This window comes from Camellia sinensis, chromosome 6, assembly GCF_055761805.1.
Source record: "Camellia sinensis isolate YWXY chromosome 6, ASM5576180v1, whole genome shotgun sequence".
NCBI lineage: Eukaryota > Viridiplantae > Streptophyta > Magnoliopsida > Ericales > Theaceae > Camellia > Camellia sinensis.
In genome coordinates this window covers 196,782,703-196,809,419 of record NC_138966.1, presented here as the reverse complement: position 1 = coordinate 196,809,419, position 26,717 = coordinate 196,782,703, and the positions used below count along the sequence as shown (strand labels likewise).

The 26,717-nt window shown below is 35.3% G+C and overlaps 1 protein-coding gene and 1 long non-coding RNA gene across 41 annotated transcripts; one reads left to right on the top strand and one right to left on the bottom strand.

The window, feature by feature from the left end:
• Positions 1 to 4,133: 4,133 nt before the first annotated feature.
• LOC145792177 (uncharacterized) lies at positions 4,134 to 10,220 on the bottom strand. The gene is made up of 2 exons (XR_014331449.1): positions 9,968 to 10,220; positions 4,134 to 8,011 (listed from the first exon to the last, which is right to left on the bottom strand). It is a non-coding gene; the product is annotated as an uncharacterized LOC145792177 (long non-coding RNA).
• A 3,785-nt stretch (positions 10,221 to 14,005) lies between these two features.
• On the top strand, positions 14,006 to 25,340 carry LOC145792172 (organelle RRM domain-containing protein 1, chloroplastic-like). 40 transcript variants are annotated; one of them, XR_014331419.1, is made up of 17 exons: positions 14,006 to 14,204; positions 14,479 to 16,420; positions 16,503 to 16,585; positions 17,407 to 17,493; positions 19,504 to 19,803; positions 20,742 to 20,868; positions 21,358 to 21,439; positions 21,531 to 21,646; positions 21,948 to 22,011; positions 22,606 to 22,728; positions 22,820 to 22,941; positions 23,353 to 23,507; positions 23,627 to 23,733; positions 23,871 to 24,080; positions 24,215 to 24,452; positions 24,740 to 24,791; positions 24,898 to 25,340. XR_014331419.1 is itself a non-coding variant. In XM_082872885.1 (13 exons), exons 9-11 carry the CDS (start codon positions 23,447 to 23,449, stop codon positions 23,988 to 23,990), a joined length of 228 nt encoding a protein of 75 aa, XP_082729011.1. In that variant the 5' UTR covers positions 14,013 to 16,585; positions 17,407 to 17,493; positions 19,504 to 19,803; positions 20,742 to 20,868; positions 21,358 to 21,439; positions 21,531 to 22,011; positions 22,606 to 22,728; positions 22,820 to 22,941; positions 23,445 to 23,446; the 3' UTR covers positions 23,991 to 24,080; positions 24,215 to 24,452; positions 24,898 to 25,340. The 40 variants fall into 40 exon arrangements, 2 of the variants coding, with proteins under 2 accessions (XP_082729011.1, XP_082729010.1); XR_014331409.1 differs by lacking the exon at positions 24,740 to 24,791 and having other exon boundaries at positions 20,761 to 20,868; positions 23,445 to 23,507; XR_014331407.1 differs by lacking the exon at positions 24,740 to 24,791 and having other exon boundaries at positions 23,445 to 23,507.
• The last annotated feature ends 1,377 nt before the right edge of the window (positions 25,341 to 26,717 follow it).

Genomic DNA, 26,717 nt, shown 5'->3' with positions numbered 1-26,717 from the left:
TTGTCATTTTCTTGGACACTCACTCACCTCTTGGTTTTGCAAAAAACAAAACTCAGTGGCTTTGTCAACTGCTGAAGCAGAATACATTGCCGCCGCTGGGTGTTGTGCACAATTGCTTTGGATGAAACAACAACTTCAAGATTTTGGACTTCACTATGATCATATTCCTATAAAATGTGACAACACAAGTGCCATTAACCTTTCAAAAAATCCTATTCAGCACTCACGCACTAAACACATTGAAATAAGGCATCATTTTCTGAGAGATCATGTACTCAAAGGTGACATTGAACTCGAATTTGTGCCTACAAATTGTCAATTAGCTGACATATTTACCAAGCCTCTAAATGAAGAACAATTTTGTTATATTAGAACAGAACTTGGTATGATGAATACTCCAATATAATGTTTATATTAAAAATAATTTTTTAATAATTAAATAAAATAAATATTGAAATAATAATTATTATTATTAAAAATAATAACCAAAATAATAATATACATATATTTATATATATAATTTTTTTTCTCTCTCTCTCTTCCGTTCCGTCTCTATCTCTCACCCACTCTCTCCCTTACTCTCTCTTTTTCTCCTTCTCTTGCTGTCTCGCTCTCCCCTTCTTCCTCTACCCTTAGCCGACTCCATCTCCACCCTCACCATAACCAACAACCAACTCCACCATCCACAAAATCATCGATCACTTTCATCACTATCACCATCCATCCAAATCCCTCACTAATCTTCCAAACTCCATCACTTCTCCACCCGAAATCTGCATCACCATCTTCACCGATTCATCAAGTTCCATCACCGATCCATCAAGATCCGTGACTGATCCATCAAGATCCATTGCCGATCTACAAAAATTCGTCATCGATCTACCCAATCGTCTCAATTTCTTCCGTTCATCAAGATTATCACCGATCAACATGTTAAAATTTTTGTTGCACTGTGTTGTATTTTTTTACTTGTTATATGTGCTCCAAATTTTCTTGGATTTAATATTGGTTGCTTCTACCTTGATTGAAGTATTTGTTTTTATTTTTATTTTCTCCTTTTTTGCTAGTGCACTTGGTGTAGTTGTTTATGGCCAGATCTTAAGGGTCTTTGGTGTCATAGATTGGTAATTTATTTCTTCAATTTTATGAAATTTCTAGTGCATTAACTCAGGGGGAGACTCATATTTTGAGATTAACAATCATTATAAAAATATATATATATATATAAAAAAAAAAAAGGGCATGTATATATTCTGTGCATAATTTTAGGGGGAGTATATATATACATTTTTTTTTCTTATTTGCCATACTCCTTATCTGCACCAACAAACAATTTTTTTTTGTGCAAAGTCAAAATTTAAAAAAAAAATAAAAAATAATAATAATAATAAATAAATAAAGGAAGAAATGCTCACAATTTTATTTCAGAAAAAAAAATATTACTCGATTACAGGTAAATTTTCAGAAGCTTTCACAGATTTTTTCTTTTTCACTTCTCTCAACAATTTTTCATGAGCCTCTGTTACATGCCTCTCTCTATTTTCGATTTCTGTGAGTCTTGGCATTATCACCGTTGCATAATACTGCACTGCATTCTCCAACTGTGCATTTTTTCTTTTTAGCTCTTTCTTCTCCTTACACATATTCACTACTTGTTGTTTTAACAAGCACACCTCATCTCTCTATTGCTGATTTTCTTGTACTCTTGCTTGTAATCGTCGCGCCATATTGGAAACTGCAGTCATGGCCTGTGTACTAAGAGCCATAGTGTGATTAATAGCATCGAAATCATTTCGATTGCCAATACCACTAGAACCCTCATTTACAGGCATAGCATGTGCCTGCGTCACTGGTACTCTCTCATTTGCCTGCATTACAGGCACCTCATGCAGGTCCGACTCATTGATAGACAAGGTAAGGAATGACATGATTACAAAATGAGCTAAAACAAATTTTTCTCTCAAACACTTGATGATTTCGTATCTTTGCTTCTGATCTGTGTCACTTTTTATACACTCCATTGCTCCATTCCTCGATGCATATCTGCTATATCTGCTCAAATCTTTTGTTTGTCCATACTTCCTGCGCTCGAGATGCTACAAAATCCCCACAATGATTCCGACAAGACAGCCGGCCCCTTATTTTGTTTTTGGCCCCCCAGATTATTGTATCCACTGTGTTTGTTTCTTATCTTCATCTTTATTTTGATGATGTCAAAGGGGGAGAAAAAATATGATTTTGAAAATTATATGTCGCAGGGTTGTCAAATATTTTGTCAAATTTATTTTGTGTCAAATCCATACAAATATTGCCATCATCAAAAAGGGGGAGATTGTTAATCATATTATTTAATTTTGATGATGTCTAAAATATATTAGTTAATATACATATTATTTGACACAAATTATTATCTTTTTAAAATATATATATTTGTTAAATATTATTTAAATAAAATAATATTATCTTTTTAAAATATATATGTTAAATATTATTTTAAATATTTTCAAAAACTTTACTATTCACTTTTTGAAAAATAGGGTTAATTACTATTCATCTTTTGACAAATCGATTAATTATATTATTTTGACAAAAATGATTATTTTAAATATTTTCAAAAACTTTACTATTCACTTTTTGAAAAATATGGTTAATTACTATTCATCTTTTGACAAATTGATTAATTATATTATTTTGACAAAAATGATTGATTGGTTGTATTATTTTGACAAATTTGATATTTATGGGTTGTCTTATTTTGACAAAATTAATATGGAGTGGTAAAATACATTTAGTTTAAAATCTTTACAACATATACAATATTTTAAAGATGACATATATTTTCAGATCCATCATAAATATTATTTATAGAGATTTTTCTGTATGCAAAATTTTGATCAGAACTTATATAACATTATATGCAGAATACATCACGTGCGCTATTAAATTTTTTACACTACATTAATTATATCATATTATAATTAAACAAGAAGAACAAGATGGAGTTATATATATATATATTATAAACTAGATGGAGAAAATTATTTGTTTGTTTGAAAGTTGTGAACTTTGTATTAAATTGTCTACAAAAACGGTGGCTCCATGTTTGAAAAAAACAAGAAGAAAAAATCAATCTTATTTTTATCTTTTTAATTCTTATCATTTGCTGACTATTTAAATTTAAGGAGTGTGCTTATGTAAGCAATGACATCAAGAGCCTGCTTATGTAAGCGATGACATCAGGAGCGTGCTTATGTAAGCGATGACGTCAGGAGCGTGCTTATGTAAGCCATGACGTCAGCAAGGAGTGTCCAACGGGTATATTTTTGTGTATAAATAGAGGTGTTGGATGTGGAGAAAAAATCAAGAACTTGAAGAGAAAATATTTCTGTGAGCTCCAAAATTCTGAGTATTCTGCTCTTTCACTTTCAGATCTAAGTCTAGTTTTTGTTCTTACACTTTCATATCTACTCTTTGTGAGAGAATTATTGTAAAAGTGGGTTCAATTACCACTTATTCTTATTCCTTATTTTTGTGAGAGATTTTGTAAGGGTAGGGCATTTATTGTTGAGTGAGGCTCAATAGATAAGAGTAAGTCCTGTGCCAAATCCACAAGCTTGGTGGTGTATTTATTCAATTGATAGTAAAGAAATTCTCAAGGAGGTTCCTTGGGGAGTGGACGTAGGCCTGGCGTGCCGAACCACTATAAATCGCAGTGTTTGATTTTCTCTCTCTATCTCTTCTACTTTTATATTGATAATTATTATTCAGTTTTTTTTTTATTTATTAAAATTCTGAATATTGTGTTATTTTTAATATTGTAAAATTTTTAATAACCCAATTCACCCCCCCCTCTTGGGTTGCCTATCTGGGATAACAGCTTCGTTGTGTAATAAGTAGTTTAATTAGCTTAGATTAGCTAGTTAGCTTCTTATTCGGACCATCCGTCAAGAGGGCTAACTGTTGTAATAAGCGTTCGTGTGTGTGATGCATGTCTTCCAATCCCCATTTCTTTCTCCTTTTTACTTAACCACTTACTGTCACGCCCCCAAACCGCCCCTAGTAGTTTGGTGCCGTGATGGCCAGTAACCCGAGGTTACCGAAGGCCGTCTTACAAAAATCACACACAATCAGAGTATGAAATATGGGGCTTACAAGAGCGGAAGCAAAATATACATATAAACCGAGTTGTCCATGAGAGCCGTGCATAAGTCCAATGGAATGCCATACATCAAACATCTTTACAAGTCTTACAATTTTAGATACAACAAAATGGAACACAAAATACATCCTGACCAAAAGGCTTCTCAAGCCGACATATGCCAAAACAAACAAAGAAAACATAAGCCGAGAAGCATAATCTTCAAGACGATGCAAAACGCAAATCCAAAACATGTCGGCAAAGCACCCAAAACACATCGGCAATCACGTCTAGGCCTCAATGCCTTCTTGTTCATCACCTACATATATATAGAGAGGGTGAGCTTGGATACTCAGTGAATGATACTAGAAATAAAGGTTTTGCATGATTGATATCCAAGATTTCCTTCAAAACTATACATAGCATACTTTTCGATCAAGAGGGAAATCAAGTTCATTTGCCGGCTTTCATGTTCCTTGGATGTTAATAACATCTACTTATTTCAAGGGGTGATGACATATCAAGACAAGAGTTTCAAGACAAGCTGTGCTGCGAAAGTTTAGAGTCCTCTAGCACTAAGGACTGTCAAGACAAGCTGTGCTGCGAAAGTTTAGAGTCCTCTAGCACTAAGGACTGTCAAGACAAGCTGTGCTGCGAAAGTTTAGAGTCCTCTAGCACTAAGGACTGTCAAGACAAGCTGTGCTGCGAAAGTTTATAGTCCTCTAGCACTAAGGACTGTCAAGACAAGCTGTGCTGCGAAAGTTTATAGTCCTCTAGCACTAAGGACTGTCAAGACAAGCTGTGCTGCGAAAGTTTATAGTCCTCTAGCACTAAGGACTGTCAAGACAAGTCATCAAAACAAGATAGCATTTGATATACAAAATAGGGATAGTCATTCATGCTAGATCAAGTACTTTTCAAAACAAGGCAAGACGAGATTTATGAAAGCAAGTGTAACATAGCTTTATTAAAAATACCACTCACATCGTTTCTTCACACGTCGGGGTCGAGACAAGCCCAAGTCCTACAACACATGGCAAAGCCTATTGAATGCGCTTTCAAACGAGTCTCTCATATACACAAATGTTTTCGGAAAACATGCTGGGCACCAACCAGGTCTAGGCCGAGGTTCCACACCTCCTTGCCGAGGTGTGTTCCCGAGGGCCACATGCAAGGAAAGAGGTCGGGAAACTCTGGGTTTCCCTCTGTTGATGAACATGAAGAACATGAGTGTGAAAACATGGAAAATACGAATGCTTGATCATATTCTGCCATCACAAATCTGGGATTTTCGTGCTATGAGTTTGAAAACATGGACCTGGGTACCCGTGCTTAAAATCCTTGCGGAAACAAACACAAAATCATGATTCTTTATGCAAGCTTTCGGATCAAACAAGACTTTTCTTGAAGAACACATGAATGTCATTTTCTCTTTCTAAAATCGAGCTTCAAAACGATGCATGGCTTACAAATCATTTTCAATCATGCAATGCAATACATAAACATAAAGAACATTACGAGTAGATCAAGAATCTAACCTTAGAATGCGGATCTAACGGTTGGATCTCTAGAAATCAAGCTTGAAGATCTACTTCTCTCTCAAGAACTCTTCTCCCTCTTCTAGAGCTTCTCTCTCTCTACAAGGCAAGTTTATGATACCAAATGATAGTTTTCTATACCCGGTTCTGGGGTTAACCCTCTGCTGAGACACGTGGCGGCGATTGGTTGGGTTCATCCTGAAAAGGTGGCTGACAGGCCAGACAAAGCATGGTGGAAGGGTGTTCAACAAGCAAAGCGGTATGGGCTCTCTGACAGGCTATGACATCGGCTAACAACGAGGCATACTAAGATGACAATGACCTCGGCTAGGAGGGACAACACTTTGACTAAGCTGTGCCACATCTTGGCCTAGATGCGCCACACCTCGGCCTAGGTCATACCGCTCCAGGACGAGATCACTTGGGTGCAAGGTATCATCTCGGCTAATGTGGTCAAGGCAAGGACTGAGGTCAACAAGGGGTTTCAAGATACTAATACTAGACTAAGGATGACCTCGGCATTGAAATAACGTCGGCTAGAGGCAAGGCGTGACCTAAGTTTTAATATCAAGGAAGGAACAAGACAAGTACACTACGCTTAGACAAATCACAAGGCTTCAAATCAAGGCACGAATCTCACTTGTTAAAGCAAAACAAGTCACAACACACACATGCAAGCTTAACAAGTCATAATCATGCAAATGCTCATGAACATGATTAAGATGAAAAAATGTGGGTTCTTACACTTACGATGGTTAGTTTTAGGGCATATTTCAATTAGCATACCTTATGCTTTGCATGTGTGCATCCATTCATCTGTATTGCATGCACCGGGCTCGCCGCATCATACAAACTGCATAGTATTTCAATATTTACTTGAATACGTGTTCAACAGCATGTTATCAAGTTGCATTTCATATGCCATCTTAGAATAGCCGAGCCTATTTTGGCTGCATTTTTGCATGTGTTGCATTAGCCATCTTAACATGAACTAGGATCATGCATGATTTCTAACTAGTTCTTTGTTTTGGCTCGAAGTACACTGTGAGTGTTTATGCTTTAGCATATTGCATGTGTATTAATGTTGCCATGAAAGCATGTTTGCCATAAGGCTAACTGCTTAAGTGTTTAACAGCCTGAATGCCTATGGGTGAAGGTTGGATTACTTGAATTGGAACAATTCATTGAAATCCTCGATTTAGCCTACTTGCGAGTAGCAAACTTCAAAATCATTTTCACAAACGAACATGCAATGTTTTGTTCCAACTTAGGCGATCTAGTCTATACTTATATGCTATGCGCATCACATAGTAATTCTAGGTTAATAACCAGAATAAGAACACATGTGTTTTCAAAAATAAAATATTATGCTTAGTACAAGCTGATCTTTGATCGGTCGAGCGGGGGAATTAGTTAATCCTTGATTTCCTCTTTCAGATGAGAAATCTCTTCCTGGAGGGAATTAGTTTGACCCATTTGCAGTCCAACCTCCTCGTTGAGTCTTTCCTTCATCTCCCTCAATTTAAGGATTTCACTTTGCAGATTCTCCACTGAAATGGCGAATGATGAATTCAGCTCATTCACGTTTCTATTCTCCTCCTTAACTTGCCGAATTTCTTCCTCCAAATCATGTTTGCATATTTCCAAGTCTTTCAATATTTGAAGCCCATTTTTAAGCTCCGATGCTAAAGCATTCTGCTCCTATTGAGATTGAGAGTGCAAATTCTGCAAAGTTTAGGGGGTGGCTTCAACTTGCACGAAACACAATTACTCATCTTGTACACAAGCTTGAAGCTTTTCCAACTCCTCGTGCTTTTCAGAAAGCTGTTGATCTTTCATTGCTATCTTCTTCACTAGATTTTCCGCCTCTAACCGCAGAGATTGATTTGATGTCTCCAACAGAACACACTTTTCTTCAGCACTCTTGAGCTTTGCAGTCTCAATCAGAACCACACTGTTAAGGCATCTGATTTCCTCTTGAGCACAAGAGAGTTCACTCTCCAGCTTAGATATTTTCTCCAAGCAATGCTCACACCGATGTGGCATTTTAGGCGTGTGACGTTCACGTTCATGTGCTGAAGATCCCGAAGGTGAATCATCAGACAGTACAAACGGGACTTGGTTAGGAAATGCTTCTGCCATGGTTCAATCAGCTTGGCGGAGCCCCCCTGTTGTGTGATCATACCTTTCCGCCAAGGCAAGGTACGCTCGGTAGAACTCCTCAACTAGTTTCATGAGCTTGGGCCTTTTTTTGTAGTACTTCATGCCCTTCTTGCAAAGGAATCTGCATCTTCTTCAATGAGCTTGATCATTGCTTTGACTTTGGCATCCATATCTGTTCGGAAAACCACATGTGGAAGAGTTAATATTGTGGCCTTAAAAAAAAGCTTTAAAATAGGCCATCAAATATTTGCGACACTTCAAATACGATTTCAAACAGGCTGAAATGCATTTATTATTATTAAAATAGGGGAAGCATTGGGACCAATTATGACTGGAACTTTTATGACTGTTAAAAACTGAAGACAGATGGATCAAATGACCATTAGATCAATTTTCTTAGAACGCACTGAGGTGATCTACGTACTCTATCATTAATGAATGCAAAGCGTCATATGAAAAAACATACAAACTAGTAGGAAATGATATGAAATACAAGAAGAAACTTACTAGACTTCTTGGAAGAAGAGTGTCATTCATGCTGATTTCACCTTTGTAACAAGGTAGTAATAATAGTATAGAAAGTAGGAAAGATAACATTCGAGGACATTTTAATGCTAACCCATAAACCAAACAACCACTAATTGTCATGGACTAAGGCCAGAATAATTTATCAAAAGAAAATCAAGAATTCCATATAGGTTGCAAAACCTTAGGTGGGAACCTATAGCATGGAAGCCATACCGAAAAACTTGAAAAATAGAAAAAGCAGCGAATAAGACTTCAACTTGACACTAGCATTGTCAGCTCTTTCTCAGCTTGAAAATGAGATACATCCCAATCTAGGAATAAATGGAAACTAAGAATTGAGGAAGGAAGCACTATCACGAATCATATTTGCATGGGAAAAAGGTTAAAATTTGAAACCAAAACAGTAATCCCAATGCCTTGGTTTAAACTGCATTATGAGTTACTCCGCATAAACATGTTTCTAAAACTCGATTCTTGGTTTGAACCACATAATCGTGGTTCTAGAAGAGAAATATCACCTCCAAGTATGCAACTTAGGTATTACCTTCTAGGTCAAGGAACCCTAACAAAGTTCACTCACACTTAAGATCACGAGATTCAATTGCAAACCTACATCGTATATTACTTGTATGCTAATAGAGTTTAATCAACTCTACTCAAAGTTGAGTAGTTGGCACAATGGTATCCTTACTTGCTAGGGCTATTTTGATTCAATAAATGCAACCCCACGAATCAAATTTTTTCTTGGAAAAATTATCAATAAGTCCTATTTTGCTCTCAAGATTACTATTGAGTCCTATCAAATTTTATTTTGGACAAATAAGTCCTATTTTTTATAAAATGTTGCCCAAAAGTTCAATTCTCCATAATGGTGAATTTTATCCCAATTTTACCTTTCTCATTTAATATGAACAACAATTTTATAAACAATTTTAGTTACTTAAAATTATATATTTTAATTGTACAAATTATGAATATTATATTAACCAAAAATCATAAACAACATTTGGATTGGAAAAACTATAGCATCAAATTTCATCATTTTCTAAAATCCTCCGAAAGTCTTAACTTCAACATATGTTTCTGAACTAACTCCCTCTCCATTGCTGTATGAAGTTCAACCCAAAGCGAATGTCAAAAAGTGTTAGCCGTTATTTATGTACTAAATTATTATTTAACACAACAAAAATGGTTCCATATCTAATGGAAAGAATGGAAATCCAAATAATAACTATCAAGAAATTCCATACTTGGGCTTTCTTTTTCTATATATATATTTTTTTTGGCAAGTCCCATCCCTTTTTTTTTTTGGCTCACAAGGGTGTCCGCTGCTTCTCCCCAACTAATCCCCCAAGTACATGTAGTCCTCTCGTCCCACATATATCAGTAATTACCGGACCAAAGACCTAGGAGTAAGTTCCCTAACTTGATAATATGAAGGTCTGCCTCTGCTTTCTACTATCTTATAATTTCATGATTCTTTAAAATAATAAACAACATAAAGAAAAGAAAAGGACAAACACAGAAATATCAATTGCAAGCAAAAGACATCAATCCTTAAAACCAGAAACCAACAAAAATTAAGTGACAAAACAAACACCTTTAAGATTTTCCTGAAGCCATTTTGAATTCTTTGGGCTATTGTGACTGTCCCACCACCAAGAATACGAGGGCCTGGACTTAGAATGCAGCATTGTCGCCATGACTCCAGCAATGAACAAAAATAGGACTGGTTCAAAAGAGGAGGAAAATGTGAATCAGCTCCAACTTCAATGGCCTCCAAATCAGAGAAACACTGGTTCAAAAGAGGAGGAAAATGTGAATCGGATCTTAATCACCTAACCAATCTTAATCTGTAAGCACAGAGGATGAAGAAATATCAACATTTTGTGGTATTTTATAAATTTACAATAAGGTAAAAAAAAATGAGCAACAATATCACAAGTATTTGGAGTGCATACCTTGATCTCCTCAATCCCAAAACAATACAGCATGAAAACTACCTAATCAACAATACCCACAACAAGGATCAATACAAATGTTGAAAGGATTTAACAGGAAGACACCCAGTAAAATAAAACAAAAACCAAATCCAAACACACTCTCTCTCTCTCTCTCTGTATCTAACTAGCATTTTATTCGCCAAGTTGGTACTGTAATGCATGTATTAATACATAAATAAAAAAAATAATGGCGGCCAAATTAGGAACATTATCGTTTCCATAATCCCATTTAATTAAATCATAACTGCAATTTTTTTTTACCATAAATAAATATAGGTAACTGTATAATGTATACATAAGGGGGTGTTTGGGAAGTTTGGTTTTTGGTTTTTTATTGTTTTTTTTCACTAAAAAACAAATTGATTACAAAACCAAAAAAAAACAATCTAAACAAAATATCACATCAAACCTCATAATCATTTCACTTTTTATCTCGCAAACATCACATCCAACCACAAAAAACCCAACTATCTTCCCAAACACAAAAAAAAATTTCTCCAATAATATCCTACAATTAAAAAAACCTATAAAAAAAACTCACTTCCCAAACACTCACATAGTATATATTTATTTTTTTATTTTAATTTGTTTAATTGACAATTGAGATAAAATAATAATAATAATAATAATAATAATAATAATAATAATAATAATAATAATAATAATAATAGAATCCATTATGTTTGGCAATTGTTAAAAAAGTCATTCATTTTCTAAATATTTTTGTATTTTGTTAAAAAAATATATTTGTATTAAAAAATTTTTTTTTTAAGTCCTCGTAATTTAGAAGGACATAATTTTTTGTTTATAATATTTAAAACCAAAAATGATAAAAAATTAAGGGAAAATTATTTATAAGTCCCTTTTCGGACACTTATGGTAGGCTAAGTCCTATGTAATTTCTTATAGAGTCTCAAGTCCTATTTAGATAGGAATGTATTCCACATGATCCTACATAAACGTAGCGTGACGTGACACTTACATAAATGTAACGTAACGTGACACCTATATAAACGTATCGTAACGTGACACCTACATAAACGTAACGTAACATGTCACGTTACGTTTCGCAAACTTAATGAGTTTTTATTTTTTTAAATTGAATGTGAAAATGTTGCTGGTTTATGTTGGTGTCACGTTACGTTTCATATAAATATGATCTATGGTAACATTCAATTTCCTATATAACGTAAAGTAACATGACACCTACATAAACATAACGTGACACCTATGATCTATGACAACTAGGGATGGCAATTTAAACCCGGTCCGACGGGGACCCGATCCCCCGACCCCGAAATAAGTGGTTTTTCCCCGAAAAATATTCCCACGGGGACGAGGATGGTATTAAAAAATCACTCCCCAATCAATTTCGAGCCGGGGACGGGGATAGGCTCGTCAGCCCTGGCCCCGGGCCCGCCCCGGAATTTCCCCGATTCATCCTCGCCTCGATGATTAGTTGTATTATTAAATATTAGTTGTATTATATTTTGTATTATATTTTCCCCGATTATATTTTGTATTATATAAATATTAGTTGTACTTTTGTTCTCAACTCTCTCAGATGATCTCATTTCCTCTCATTTCCTCTGTGTCTCTCTCTCTCACCGACCGTGGCCCTCATCTCTCTCTCCCTCAAATCTCAGACTCAGTCTCATCTCTCTCCCTCCCTCTCCTCTCCCTCTCCCTCTCCCTCTCCCTCTCCCCCTCTCCCTCTCCATCTCCCTCCGTCCGTGAAGCGTTCCATCGTCAGATCCCTCCGTCCGTGAAGGCTTCACGGTGAAGCCCTCCATCCATCAGATCGTGAAGCTTTCCGTCAGATCATGAACCCTCTCCCTTTCCCCCCGTCCGTGAAGCCCTCCGTCCGTCAGATTGTGATTCATGAAGAAGAAGAACAGATCTGAAGAAGAAGAATAGATCTGATTGTTGTGTGTATATATATATCTATGATTTTTTATGATTGTTATATATATATAATTTTTTTTATGATTGTTATATATATATATATATATATCTATGACATATATATTTTTTTTTTTATCTTCTTAATGTTGCTTTTTGAGCTCACTGAGATGTTGAGATTTGTTGATGTTGTTTTTTAGCGGGGATTTTCGGGGTCGGGGAAACCCGATCCCCGTTAGGGGGCGGGGGTGGAGGTGGGGGGTGGGGGTGGGTTCCCCATCGGGGACGGGGAGGGGGGGAAGTTCTGCCATCAGGGATCAGGGACGGGGAGGGTGATCCCCGGCCCCGCCCCGCCCCGTTGCCATTCCTAATGATAACATTAGGAAATTGAATGTTGTCATAGATCATAGGTGTCACGTTACGTTTATATAGGTGTCACGTTACGTTACGTTACGTTACGTTTATGTAGATATGATCTATGGTAACATTCAATTTCCTAAGTGTCACGTTATGTTTATGTAGGTGTCACGTTACGTTTATGTAGATGTCATATTACGTTACGTTTATGTAGATATGATCTATGGTAACTTGCAATTTCAAATTGTAAGTTACCATAGATCATAGGTGTCACGTTACGTTTATGTAGGTGTCACGTTACGTTTATGTAGGTGTCACATTACGTTATGTTTATATAGATATAATCTATGGTAACATTCAATTTTCTATATATGGTTTTACTATTATTTATGATATTAACAACTAATATTGAGGGTAAATGTGTCAACAAATTTCCTCCAGGACTTATGAGAACATAAGTTTTTTAGTAGGACGATATGTAGCATAAGTCTTCCTAATAGGACTTATAAATAATTTTTCCAAAAATTAAACAACTCTACTCGAAAATAGACTGGCTCGTTTTGGCCCCCCTCTTCCCCTTCCTACCACCCTTTTTTTTTTCTTTTTTCTTTTTTCTCAATGAAATAGTGGCAAGAGGGAGAGAGAGAGAGAGAGAAAGAGAGAAGGATGATGGTGAACAACACAGAACAAAACAACACACACACACACACACACAGACACTACAAGAAATTGCACTTTTGGCAACTACTTTTGGCGACGATGTCAATTTTTCGTAGCGAAAAGTATATTTTTTGCGACACAGTGATGAATTTCGTTGGTAAAAGTATACCTTTACCGACACAATTTACTATCGTTGCTAAAAAAGCATAACATTCTTTAAGCACAAAAATTATTTGTTGGCACCAAAATTTCAAAAGTTTTAGCTACAAGGCTTATTTTTTACCAACACAATGAGTGTTGCTATTAGTGTATTTACTTTTGGTGACGACAAGTTGGCGTGGGCAAAGAGTTAAACATTTAGCGACGATAACACTATTCGTCGGTAAAAGTTTTACTAGTGAAACAGGTGATTTATTGATTTGTGTTTTTATTATAACTTTTGAAAGAGTTTTAAATATTCTAGTTATTGAATTGTAAAATTAAAGTGATCATTGAATTAGATCACAAAATGAACCCATCAAGGCTAAACATACTCTTAAGTTGACATGGCTAATTTGAGTTAATTTAAACTTTTCTAAAAAATGTGGTTAGATTATCAATTTCAATATGTTTGATTTTATTTTCATAAACTTAGTTTAATTTTTTTTCTACTAAAAAACTAAAAAAAAATTAATTTTCTTTTTATTATTTTTATATAATTTCATCTTTTATGTCATACACTACAATAAAATTGATTTTTAACGAAACCGCATGGGCGACCTACAAGACACTGATTGTGGGACAGAGGGAGAAGAAAGGCAGTGAATTGGTTGGAAGGGGAAAGGGTTCTTCAAACCGTTGTTCTTCAAAGTTCTACTATCAATTGAATCGGTGGAGATTGAGAGGCAAACACGGTAGTCCCGAAGCCCTTTGGAGGTAGATTTTTCTGTTTCTAGCCAAACTCTGTTCAGATTTTTCTATCACCATTTGTTCTATTTCATGTATATGTTTAGTGATTTGGGGACTTTAATTGAAAAATAAAAATAAAAATTTTGAGAAGTTAAGTTTTAAATTGAGAATTTTGGGTTTTTATTTGGGGGGTTTTGATTGAAAAATTAAGGTTTCGTTGTCATTGCCAATTTTTCAGGTAATTTTGATTTTTACTTCTAATGGTTCCTATTTTACTTTCACCATTCTCTCTTTATTCAAGATTTGTGCTAGGTTTTTGCTGGAAAGAAAATTCGTATGAGGTGATTCTCTTCCTTGTCTTTGTGTGACGTTTGCATATGTTTGTATGTATCTAAATATTAACATATACCAAAATCGTGACTCTCCATATCAAGATGATTTGTGTTATGTGTACGATGATTACTTCTCTGTTTCTCTTTGTTGTTTTTGGCTGGGTATGTTTGTGAATCTATGTTTTCTTAGGTATCTCTATGTATCTCTATTTTATTTCTACTGTCTAGCAGAGAAGAAAACTATATATATGTTATTTATGCCTCCTAGGTGCTTGATAAAATGCCACTAAGAATGGCTGGCTCTTCCTATGCTTTTATATTGTTTTCTTGTGGGTGTTATTTTAATACATATCTATCTATATCTCTATAGTATTATTACAAGTGAACACCTCACTTAATTTCTATGAATTCCTTTCTCTCCTTGCGTCGAGTGTCAATTTCTCTATGCAAAAGGGAAAAAATACGAGGTCTATGAATTGGTGGGGTTTAGAGCTATGAATTGTACCTTTTTTTAGTGCTTTTTGTGTGTGGTCTAGGGGTAGTTGACCTGTGGGAGTGGAATTAATGGGCCATTTAGACTTAAGATGTGATAGCATCAATTGTTCATGTATGGCTGGCTTCAGCTCTGTTTTGTTTCTCCTTGAGTAACATGGACTTCTTTATTTCATAAATAGCAAAAAACAAAATGAATAGTTATTAAATTAGATGCCATTATCTGAATTTTGAAATGGAAAGATGAAAACATTATTAAAAAATCTAAATAGTTGTACATAACTGATAATGTTTCTACCTTCATTTTCTATGCTAGTGAAATGGGCCATTTGGCCTCCACAGGATACTCACTATCAATGGGCGGGTGCAATCCTCTGGATCTTGTGTATAGATATATATATAAAGAAAATGGCTATATTTGAAGCTTATCATGTTATATATGAGAAATCACCAAGGAGATGAAAAGTTTGGTGAAATAAAAATGTGAATAAATCACAAAATATAATGCTTATTCAGCAAACATAAGCTTGATATGTTCTGTTTTGTGGATTTGCAGAGTTCTTGCCCAAGTTGCATACTTTGGTTCTCACTAACAATCAACTAACGAATTTGGTTGAGATTGATCCTCTTGCATCACTCCCTAAGCTGCAGTTTCTTAGTCTTCTTGATAATAATATCACAAAGAAGCCAAATTACCATTTATATGTCATCCATAAGCTGAAATCATTGCGCTTGCTAGACTGTCAGTATGTTGTTGTCATTTACTTGTTAGTTTTGATTAACTTTCTTAGGCATGTTAAGGCTTAATTTTTTGAAACCAAGCCTCTGTTTGTTATGTGACATGATTAACTTTCAACTGTAACAATGTTCCTATTCTTGAATTTTGCAAATGAGAAATTGTTATTCTTCTGCCTTTTCAAAAAGCATTGGGTTGAAGGTTTGGAGCCTAACCTTAGGGGGGGGAGAAAGGAGAAAAAGTGAAAGCAGGTGCAGAAGTTTTGCATATCATGTTATTTTTTGGTTAAATGCTCCTTGACTTCAGTGGCTTCTATTAAAAATACACATCGATAGGAATATGCTAATATCTAATTTGTTGTATATGAATTTAAGTCTAAATTTTTTCTTTTTTCTCCCTTATAGAAATGTTATTAACTACAAACTAATTACTTTGTATTTTCTAATATTTATTGGAATTTTTCTTCTAAAAGATTTGGATTTACATGCTGTTTTACCTAACTGATACTAAATTGACATGCTGTTTTGGAGTGTGGCCTTGAGGTTGGTGATATTGTTGTCTATTGCTGTGGATTGGCCTCGAGTTCTCTGGGCTTATAAGGAGGCTGCCCCGTTGCTGGGTGGGCTCTGAGTTATCACTTTTAGTTGCTGCTAAATGGAGCAAGGATCATGACATGGCAGCAGGTTCAATATTGCATTAGGAATAGGAGCTGAGCTATGCATATGTCAGTTTGTTTAATTAGATGTATTCTTCATATGGAAGCAGTGTTCACTGGAATCTGTGTCAATGGCTGAGGGTGGTCTGGGCATGGTTGCTGCTGTGATGGTCTCTGGTGTGCTATGTTGTTGGTAAGTTTGCTACTGTTTTTTGGGTGTTTTAATTCTTGGCTGCTCAGCTATGCTCAGGTAGTGGTCTGTTTGTGCTACTCTATTATACTTTTTATGTCATAAATTCCTCAAAACTCTCGTCAAAATACACCCTTGACATAACTAGAGTATCTTGTGAAATTCATATTTTATTTGTTCCTCAATATTTACTCTAGACACATCCCATTTTATTGGTACTTCACTTCAGCACTTCCCCGCTCGTTGCTTGCTTCATATCCTCTCTTTTTGGTAAGTCTAGAAACTGATATAAAAAGCTCTTTCTTGCCTTGCCAGGCATCTCATTCTCGTGTATATGCTAGTTGTTCAGTCACAGTGTGATGAGATATGCTTGCTGCTTGGATTGGATGTCTACGTTTTTCAGATTCTTCTCTATTGTCATGGTTAACAACTCTGGAGTGCAGTGTAGTGGGTATTATATCTTACTAGAAAAGTGGTCCCGAGAAATGTTTTTTCTTTTGAGCTCAGTAAAGTACTGATGGTCATTTCGCCTGCTAATCATATTACATGTTTTATAAGCATAAGAACTTATTTAAAAATCTTTAATGTTAAATGCTTCTCTGAGTTGGTTTTTGTTTGCATAAATAGCTAGCGAGGCTTTTCTTTTTCTTAAACTATTCATGTTTTAGTGTAATAATAGTTTGCAGATCTTTTGATGTAGTGACATTTAGTTAAAATTCTATACAGCATACATGTTGCTTAGAATTTGGATCTCTTTGAAATTGTCCAACTTGAGTTAAAGTACATTTCCCCTTTTCTAACTTGATGTAACATATTTGTTGCAGATTGGGGTTTTTCTTGATAGGAGGGTTTTGTTCTACATTCTTCCAATTTTCTCATTTGTTTTACTTTACTCCAATCTTCCACATAAGGTACTGCTTATGAAACTTGAAATTCAATTTACTTAAGGTCAACTTTTTGCACAAATTCTATCATAGTTGTCAGTGCTGCAGTAGATCCGCTTTATTATTAGTTTTGTTCCATTGTTTATCAGCGGCAATTGCAGCTAGCAGAATGTACATCTCTTTTCTTTTGTTTAATTAATACCTCAATTAATTTATAGGAATACAGAGTTATTTTTATCTTCTTGTAGTTGTTTTAAATGATATATTGAAGAGTAGTTTTATATTTGACCAATAGAGGACTTTGCTTTCTAAAAGCATGTTAGACTTTCAATTTACTATTTGGGCGCATAGCACTAAGTGTTGCTTTCTTAAAACTGGGCTCTTAAAACTGTTTTCTGTGGTTATAATTACTTATTTTTTATACTTAGATATGATAATGGGCTTTTAATGAAGCAAAGAGACATATTTCACTGGTAACTATGTTACCTTCCTAGATGGTGTTGTATGATGCTCTTAATTATGCAATGTGTGAGGCTTATCAGTAGGATGCTACAATAATATGGTAACCCGGATTAATAAATTTTTCAAGCTAAAGATACTACTATTACCCCCAACATTTTGCAAGCTTACTAGTCATCCTGGTCTTAAGCTCTGTAGTTAGTATCTTCAACCCTAAGCAACTGTTTCGGGTCAGTGTTGTCCTGAATCAATTAGTAAATTACCCATGGCTCCTATTTTGCTTCCAGTGGAAACATTTTCCAGATAATATGATGATTTGCTAGGATAATAAGAAGCCTGAATACATGTATACACCATGCGGCTGTGATACAATATGTACGCATTAACAGGGAAATTTTAAATAAAAAAAACATGGACATGGGAAAAAATAAATAGATATCAAAATAATAATAAGGAAAATGATATACAAGTTCACTTTTTAGATGCACTTTCTAGACTCAGTAATGTGTCAAGCAGATGATTGGTTGATAATTAGAGAATATTTAAATATCAACTAATCATCTTCTTGACACGTCACTCCTCATATTTATTTTAAAAACCTCTATTTTAAAACAAATTGGAAGTTTTAAGCTTTTGGATTCTCAAATTTAAAAAGCTAAAGGAAGAGGGATTAATATGTTTAAATTTACATTATTTTTATATTTATTTTAAAAAGCTCTATTCCAAAACAAATTGGAAGTTTTAGGCGTTTGAATTCCTAAAATTAAAAAAGCCCCTTGCTAGTGGGTGGCACACCACCAAAATGATCTTCCGGTATGACTAGATAAATTACATGTGTCACGTCTAAGGGAGATGTGTGCCGCCAATGTTTGAAGTGTGTTTGGTTTTAAAAGATTTGAAAAATGATAGGATGTGTGTCCAGCATTGGTGGGTGGTTGTTTCTCATAACCCCCATTGTCAAGGTCTCAGAACTTGGTAGAGGAGAAAGAGAGAAAATTAGTTTTGCATTAATCTCTTAATCAATTACAAGACCGAATGTTTCTTAAGTAGAGAGATGCACTAAACACATTAGGAAAGAACAAAATAGGAAACTCTTAAAAGGAAATTCTAATGCTCTAATGCTAAATATACAATACGTTCACAGTGTTGGGGCATGTCCAAAGAGTGTTGGTGTCTAACACGTACCACCATACGCACAGGGCACCTTTTTAAAAGCATTTGTGCTTCCTAGTTGGTATGTTTATGCTAATTCTTTGGTTGTGGTATTGCCCCTAAGTTCGTTATTGAGTATTGCCCCTAAACTTGTATTGTTTAACATGATTGCGTGTGGGGGCATTATGATATCTGGATATGAAACTTTGACCCAAAGTTTGCTTTATGGTGGTGGTTGTTTTCTATTCCCTCACATGTGTGTGGCCCCCTTCTTTTTGGATGCATGTTCTAGTTTGATTCTTTCTTGTTATACGAGTTTGATGTATTTAATGGGATGGGTTGCTCTTTTCACCCCATTTGGTGAATAGAATTACTAATGAACAATTTAGATGTTGAGTTTCAACTCCCTGAATGTTTGTTTAACAGGTTGATTATGGCGAATGTTTCTGAGTTTACAACAATCCAAATATCACCGTGCACTTCAATACAAAGACTCTGGATATTGTTAGCAATACGACAGGGCAAATGTCTGGCATTTTGGTTAGAAAAGTTGACACTAGGGACGAGTCTGTGCTTGAGGCAAAAGGCTTATTCTATGGGATAGGTCATTCACCAAATAGCCAATTTTTGGAAGGCCAAATTGAACTTGACAGCTAAGGTTATGTATTGGTGGAGGGTACTGCAAAAACTTCTATTGAAGGTGTATTTGCTGCCGGAGATGTACAGGTAACTATGTCAAATGTTACTTGATTATTTCCTGCTTCTGTTTGTTATTTTATGGAACTCTCCAGGTTCATTACATGCCCCAAAATGTGCTGCTTTGGCATTTCAAAATGGATTAATTACTCATTTGGGAAATGAAACTCCATCAGTAAGGTGTAGGACAGATTAGGTTTGGCTGCTGCAGGACACTTTCACCAAATGCATATATATCTGGTGGAAGAGATGTATACAATTTTAGTGCAATCCTAGTGCACAAATATTTCCATGATACTGTATTTCCTTTCTTAGATGAACAGTTATGGAATGAGTGAAGTATACATGGAGGACTCAATATGTTAAAAGAGTCTTAGAGAAAATAACTTTGGTAACTATTCGTGCTTTGAAGGATCAATTTATGCCGAGTCATATTGCTGAATCTGCACTAACATTAACGGGGTATGTTTAGATTTATCTAAGACACGCTAAGAAATTCAGGAGTGTTTGAGGATAAATATAGAAGATTTAAGGGGTTTATGGGATAAAATTTTCTGTTTTGTATATTTTTGGGCTTCATCGGCCCCCTCTTTCAAGGAGACTTCCTTATTTTTTATTGTTAGATATTGGAAAGCTGTGTGTGATATGTAATCTTTCAGTTTTTTATCTTGCTTTTAGCTTTTGCTGGTGGACTTCTTGGCCACTTGTTCTCTGTTGAACTTCCTTTAATACATTCTCTTTGTTATTGATTAAAAGGTAATTATTTCTAATTTAGTATTAAAAGAAGTATTACAGAGAACAAATGGGCAAGATAGATTTATTTATGTTTTATTAAATTTTAGTAGTTAAGGGTAATTTGGTTAATTTTAAATTATGAACTGTTAGGGAATGGGCCCAACATGTATATGATGATCTTACAGATTTGTATTAGTCATTGAACTTGTAATTTTTTGAGACTTGTATTTCAGTTTCCCGGTCTTCATATAGGATCATGAAAGGAGGCAAGCCATAACTGCAGCAGGTTTAGGATGCATTGCTGCTTTATCAGTTGAGAGATATCTTGCGAGCAATAATCTCCTTGTTGAATTTCACCAGGTATTTTTAATCCTGATTGCATTCCATTTCATCTGTTCAACTTCCCTCTTCAATCTATATCTGTGATTAATTTTGTGGTGGATTCTTGTGAGGTTAAAAGAGAATTGGGGTAGTATGTGGTGCGTTGTGTGAAAACTTAGACAAGACCAATGTGCGTAATGATGGATCCAGCAGTTGAGGCTGTTAGATGGTTCCAACTGCCCTGGTCCTTGAACTAGTCAAGTTTGGTGGTTGCATAACTCTGAAAACTATTGAAACCCTTTTTATTCTCTCTTTCTACCTACTTTATTTTTTTTGAAGTATTTGAAGACAGTTGGAACCTCTAGTTAGATTGATGACCCATTTAACATGTTCATGGTTTCGCTTGACCAGGTGGTGTTTTTCACCCCTTATACAAAGCTTTATTGAGGAGCTAAATCTCTCCTTTTTGTTTTATCACTTTACAAAAACACAGCTCCCAGAACCTTACTATCATACCCGTTATTATAGGTAAAAGAATCTGCAAGATTACATCAAGTAATGCAGACGATTCTCACTATAGGATATGCATTGAACCAAGGCACTGCTTGAGGTATTATTCTGTGAGATTGAAGTATGTTATGATCTGTAATATTTTGTTTGGTGGAAAGCTTTTGGCATTGATGTCCTCATTTGTATTTCAGGATCTGCCATAGGATTCAAATTGGACAGCCTACTTAAGTTGTCTGATGCTCGTGCAAGGAACAATAAAATGACATTGATGCATTAGCGACCTCAGGAACTTGATTTATGCCCAGGAGTAGGCATACAATGTTTTCTGTAAAAGAGAAAAATTTAGAAATATGCTTGAAAGGAAAAATGCTGACTCTTCTTTTTGTAAAGGAATTGTTGGATCTTCATAGATGTACATAATTCTAGTTTCATGACAAAACTAGTGTATGTTTGTTGGCAGTGATGCTGAGATATAAAATAAAGGGGATTTGCCAATACTGAAATTTTAATCTTAGTGGAAAATTCAGCAGTAAATTTGGTTTGATTTTCTTTTGTTAAAATCTGCAAGTTCTTGCTTAGTTAAGTATACCGACACATTTATCTTGCAGGGAAGAAGTGCAGATTCATTGTCTCAGTATTTTGGGGATCCAGCCAGGTGCCCTTTTGAACAAGGTTTGGTTTTATTTTCCACATTTATGTACTTAATTTTCTGTTGCTGTCAAGTAAGGAAGTTCACTACATTTCTTTTCTATTTGATCTGCCACATTGATTATGTTAGAGATGTATCTGTATGTAGGTTAGATTAGATGATGGAAGTGAAAATGCTTACATTTCAAGGTAGCCCTCAACATGATCCTGCTCACATTATAGTAACATAATGTAAATAACGAAAGGATTTTTAAAGTGACCATAGTGTATAGCAGAACAGCCAATAGTAGACACAGAAGAGAGTTAGAAGAGAGGAAGTATCACCAGCCTCAATAAATCTCCATGTTTTTTGTCCTCTGCTTCAATGGCTCTGTCCAATATACCTCCAACTGTGTGACTGGTAATGCAGAAACAGCAGATTATAGCATTTAGTATGTCTAAAACTGTACTCTATGATTGTTAATCTACAAGGACAATACAGTAAGATTAATTTCCAAATGTGTGATGTATATTCATGGAATTTGAAGAGACCGTGTTCAGTGAATAAAGTAAGATTACAGTATCATGATTGTCAAGTTATATTTGCAATTTCAAACTAAACTGGGAAAAAAATTACAGATAAAAACCTTTTATCTTCATCAAATGGCTCGCTAAGGTGCATTAAGGACTGTTTTATACATACAATTTACAACTAAGGAACACAGACTGAGTAGGGAAAGAGTTCGGCTCTGCTTCATGAATGTAAGTTACAGAAGTATGCTAAAGAACCAACAAACCTTTCAGCTGTAATAAAATTGGATATGATCTATTAATTACAAATCTTTAAATGCAGGTTTTGGAGTTGGGGATGAATTTTCGTACTGCAGATGATATGAGTGCAATACTTGCTGGAAGAGAATGGGTTGCGGAATGTGGGTGAAGTTGCACCTGTCAGGCATGCATCTTGAAGGGAAGGTAACAACTAGTATATTCTTATTTTTGGACTAGACTGTGTATGCATGCTATATTTTGTCATTTGTATTATATGTTCATAGCCTATAATGAATTTGAATATTATATGAACGTTGAAAACTGTAAAGGTTGAATATTATTGGATTGTTATTTGTGATTTTATTGGGTATAGAAAAGTCTTAATGGTCAAAGAGCCAAAATTCTCTATTTCTGAGTCTTTTTTCTAGTAGAATTAGGAGAAATCTAGTATGCTGTAGATACATATGTAATCTTTCTATCCTATAAATTAAAGCTGACATTGTGAAATTGTATTTGTGTAGTTTTGGTTAACACTTGCAAAAGAGTAGTTGTACATATATTCAAATGCAATGCACTCATCTCAACTTCTAAGTGAAAGACAATGGACTATTTCAGTATCTGTTGAATGCCCAAATTCTCTATTTCTCTTCAAGATGACATCAATTGTTGCCCGGACATAAGTTCTTACCTTGCATCATGAATGACAGATATGTCATATTCCACCACTGAGACTTGTTTAAGGAAGGAAAATTTTGGCCAGATAGCCGAAGGTATGTTTCATATATTTTTTTCCTTGGTTCATGAAAAAAAGAAAAAGAAAGTGTCATGTCTACCTATTTGTTCCAGTACATGCTTCAAGTTTGCTAATTCTATCTAGTTGCACTGACAGTTAAGCTTGTTATGGATGAAAAGGTGAAGAGGTCAAAGGGGTATGCTTCTATTCAGTACACTAGTCAAGACGATGCCCTGCTAGCTCTAGAAAGCATGGATCATAAGGTAATAGGCGTATATTTGGTTGACATATTTCCACAATAATGCTAACTTTATCATCATATAATAAAATACTAATTTATGGTCTTGCTTCTGTAGACTAACACATTGTTTTCAAATAAAATTTGCTTATTGATGGTTAGGGATGGCTTTAAAATGGGAATGTTACCGCAATAAAGGTTCTTTCACCTGAATCAAAACAGGGAGTGAAGGAGTTCTTGACAGAGATTAGAGTGATTTTAGATATAGAGCACAAAATTTAGTCAAGCTCTATGGCTGTTGCGTGGATGAAGATCATAGAATTCTGGTCTACAACTACCTTGAGAATAACAGCCTTGCGCAAACACTTATTGGTAATTTAATCTATCCGTTCTTAGTTTGGTACTCTTACGCTTGTTGGATTGGCATAAAAACACAAATTTGGCACCTCAATTTACGAACTTTAGCTTTAAAGCATCATCATCATTATCATGACCTTGGCTTTCAGGTGGAAGTTACAGTAGCATCCAGTTTAGTTGGCGAACACGAACTAGAATTTGCGTTGGGATTGCACGGGGACTTGCCATTCTTCATGAGGAAGTGCGACCACATATCGTTCATCGAGATATCAAAACTAGCAATATTCTCCTCGACAAAGACTTGACACCCAAAATTTCAGATTTTGGTCTACCAAAACTTATCCCAGCCAACATGACTCATGTCAGTACCCGTGTGGCAGGAACGATGTAAGTTCTAACAATAATGCATCATTTTTTTAATCCATCTAATCATAAGAGTTCATTTTCATTACGTTCTTAGAGAAATTACTAAAAACATACATTGCATTTGTACTCGAGATAGTGACTTGCACAAGATGGGTTATTGGTTTGATATCAAATAATCCCCAGTCATGCACATGTTGTCTACAAAGAAATGGCAACTTAATCAGTCGTCTTTAAATCATGCTCTACTTTTTTGTTGTTGAATTGTCTACATAGTAGATAGTTATTTTTTGTTGATTTTGTTGATGAAGGAGATTCATTGGTGGAATCTTTTGGGTAGAATTATGGATGGCAATTAAATCCGTACGTAATGGAAACCCACCCTGCCTCGCTATTATTAGAGAGGATTTCCCCAAATTCCCCCCCTCCCCCCCCAATGATTAACTGTTTTTCTTCTCTCATTTTTCAGAGCACTAGTGGCTGATGGTTGTTGCTTGTTGGTCTGCTGTCGGTCTGCTGCTGCTGTTGCCGCCGGTGTGCTGTTGTAGAATTTTGCTGGGCTGCTGCTGCTGCAATGTTGCTGTGAAGCAGGCTGCTACTAGATGCTGGTCTGCTACAAATTTGGGTGGTTGTTAGTTTCATGTTTTCATTTTGTTATCTGCTGTTTTTACTATGGGTTCACAATTTGGATGTATTTGAGTATTTTAGTGAGTTTATCCTTTCAGGTTTTATACACCCGCTTCCAAAAGCATATTTTTCAACAGTATTTTTTTTGTCTACACATCAACTTTAGGTGATTTAATATCAATGTTATTAGTTTGTAATAGTAGTACCTGAGGGATGCCTCTTGTAAATATGTAAATCTTATAAAAAAATATAAATGATTTTCAATTTTTTTTGCCGCTACAAAAATTATTGTTGTCAAAAAGTAAAGCTTTCTCGACAAACAACTTGTCGGTAAATGTGTAGCCAAAAGTTTATTTTTGCCCACTCGTATTGTGTTGCTAAAAGTGTATTTTTTGCTAAAAAAGTATAGCTTTATCGGCAACCAAATCGTTGGCAAATGGCAACATTTACCGACGTAAATGTGCCCTAAAAGTTTATTTTTGCCTACTCATATTGTGCTGGTAGAAATGTATTTTTTGCCAAAACTAATTTGTCATTGCCAAAAGTAAAGTTTTAGCGACAAACAAATCGTTGGCAAATGGCAACATTTACCGACGTCAATGTGTCGCCAAAAGTTTACTTTTGCAGACGCATATGTTGTTGCTAAAAGTATATTTTTTGCCCATGCAAATTTGTGTCGCGAAAAGTGTCACAATCATCATATTTGAATGACTTTTACCGACGCAAGGTAAATTGCCGACGATGGATGAAGGCTTTTATCGACGACTGTGTTCGTCGCTAAAGGCATTACTTTTACCAATGCAATAATAATTTCGTCGGCAAAAACTTTTGCCGACTCACTTTTGCCTACGGGTTGCCAACGTAGCCTTGTGTGTCAGCAAAACTCTTTGCTAACGAATTTTCCCTTTTAGCAACATATTTTGTTGCGTTGCGAAAAATGTAATTTCTTGTAGTGAGAGAAGAAGAGATGGGAGAACACCACACAGAAGAGATGGGAGAACACCATTATTAAACAACACCAAAAAAAAAAAAAAACCACTAAGCCAGACCCAACAGCAAATGCACCATTGTTAAACAACACAAAAAAAAAAAAAAAACATGTAATCGTCGTACCTCAAATAACACTCATCGTAGAACAATCAACCATCGCGAATCAGACGTTGGAAAAGGGAGGCAACAAAGGATCTGGGTTTTGATTTGAGCGAAATAGAGATCGCAATTGGAGCGAGAAAGGTCTTTCAAGCACTCTCTGAAGGCGTAGACTGTGGTGTTGCCGGAGCCATTTATTGCGCCGCCGTAGTGTTGGGCAGAGACGAGGGGGGTCACGGCGAGCAAGAGAGAGAGAAACAGAACAGAGATAGAGAAGAGGAGAGAGAACACTTCCAGAAGAGAGCAGAACAGAAGTAGAATAGAGAGGGAAGGAGAGAGCTCTTACAAAACTTGCAAATTAAAAAAAGGGATATTAATATTTATTTATTTATTTATTTTTGTTTAAATAAAAACTAATCAATGGAAAAAAAAATTAATTTTTAAAAACTATAAAATTATAAAACTTAAATTAGAAACTTAGAGCTCTTACAAAACTTGCAAATTAAAAATCCATTTTCCTAATATAAAATATAGAAATGGAGAAAACCAACTAATAAATAAGAATAATACCAT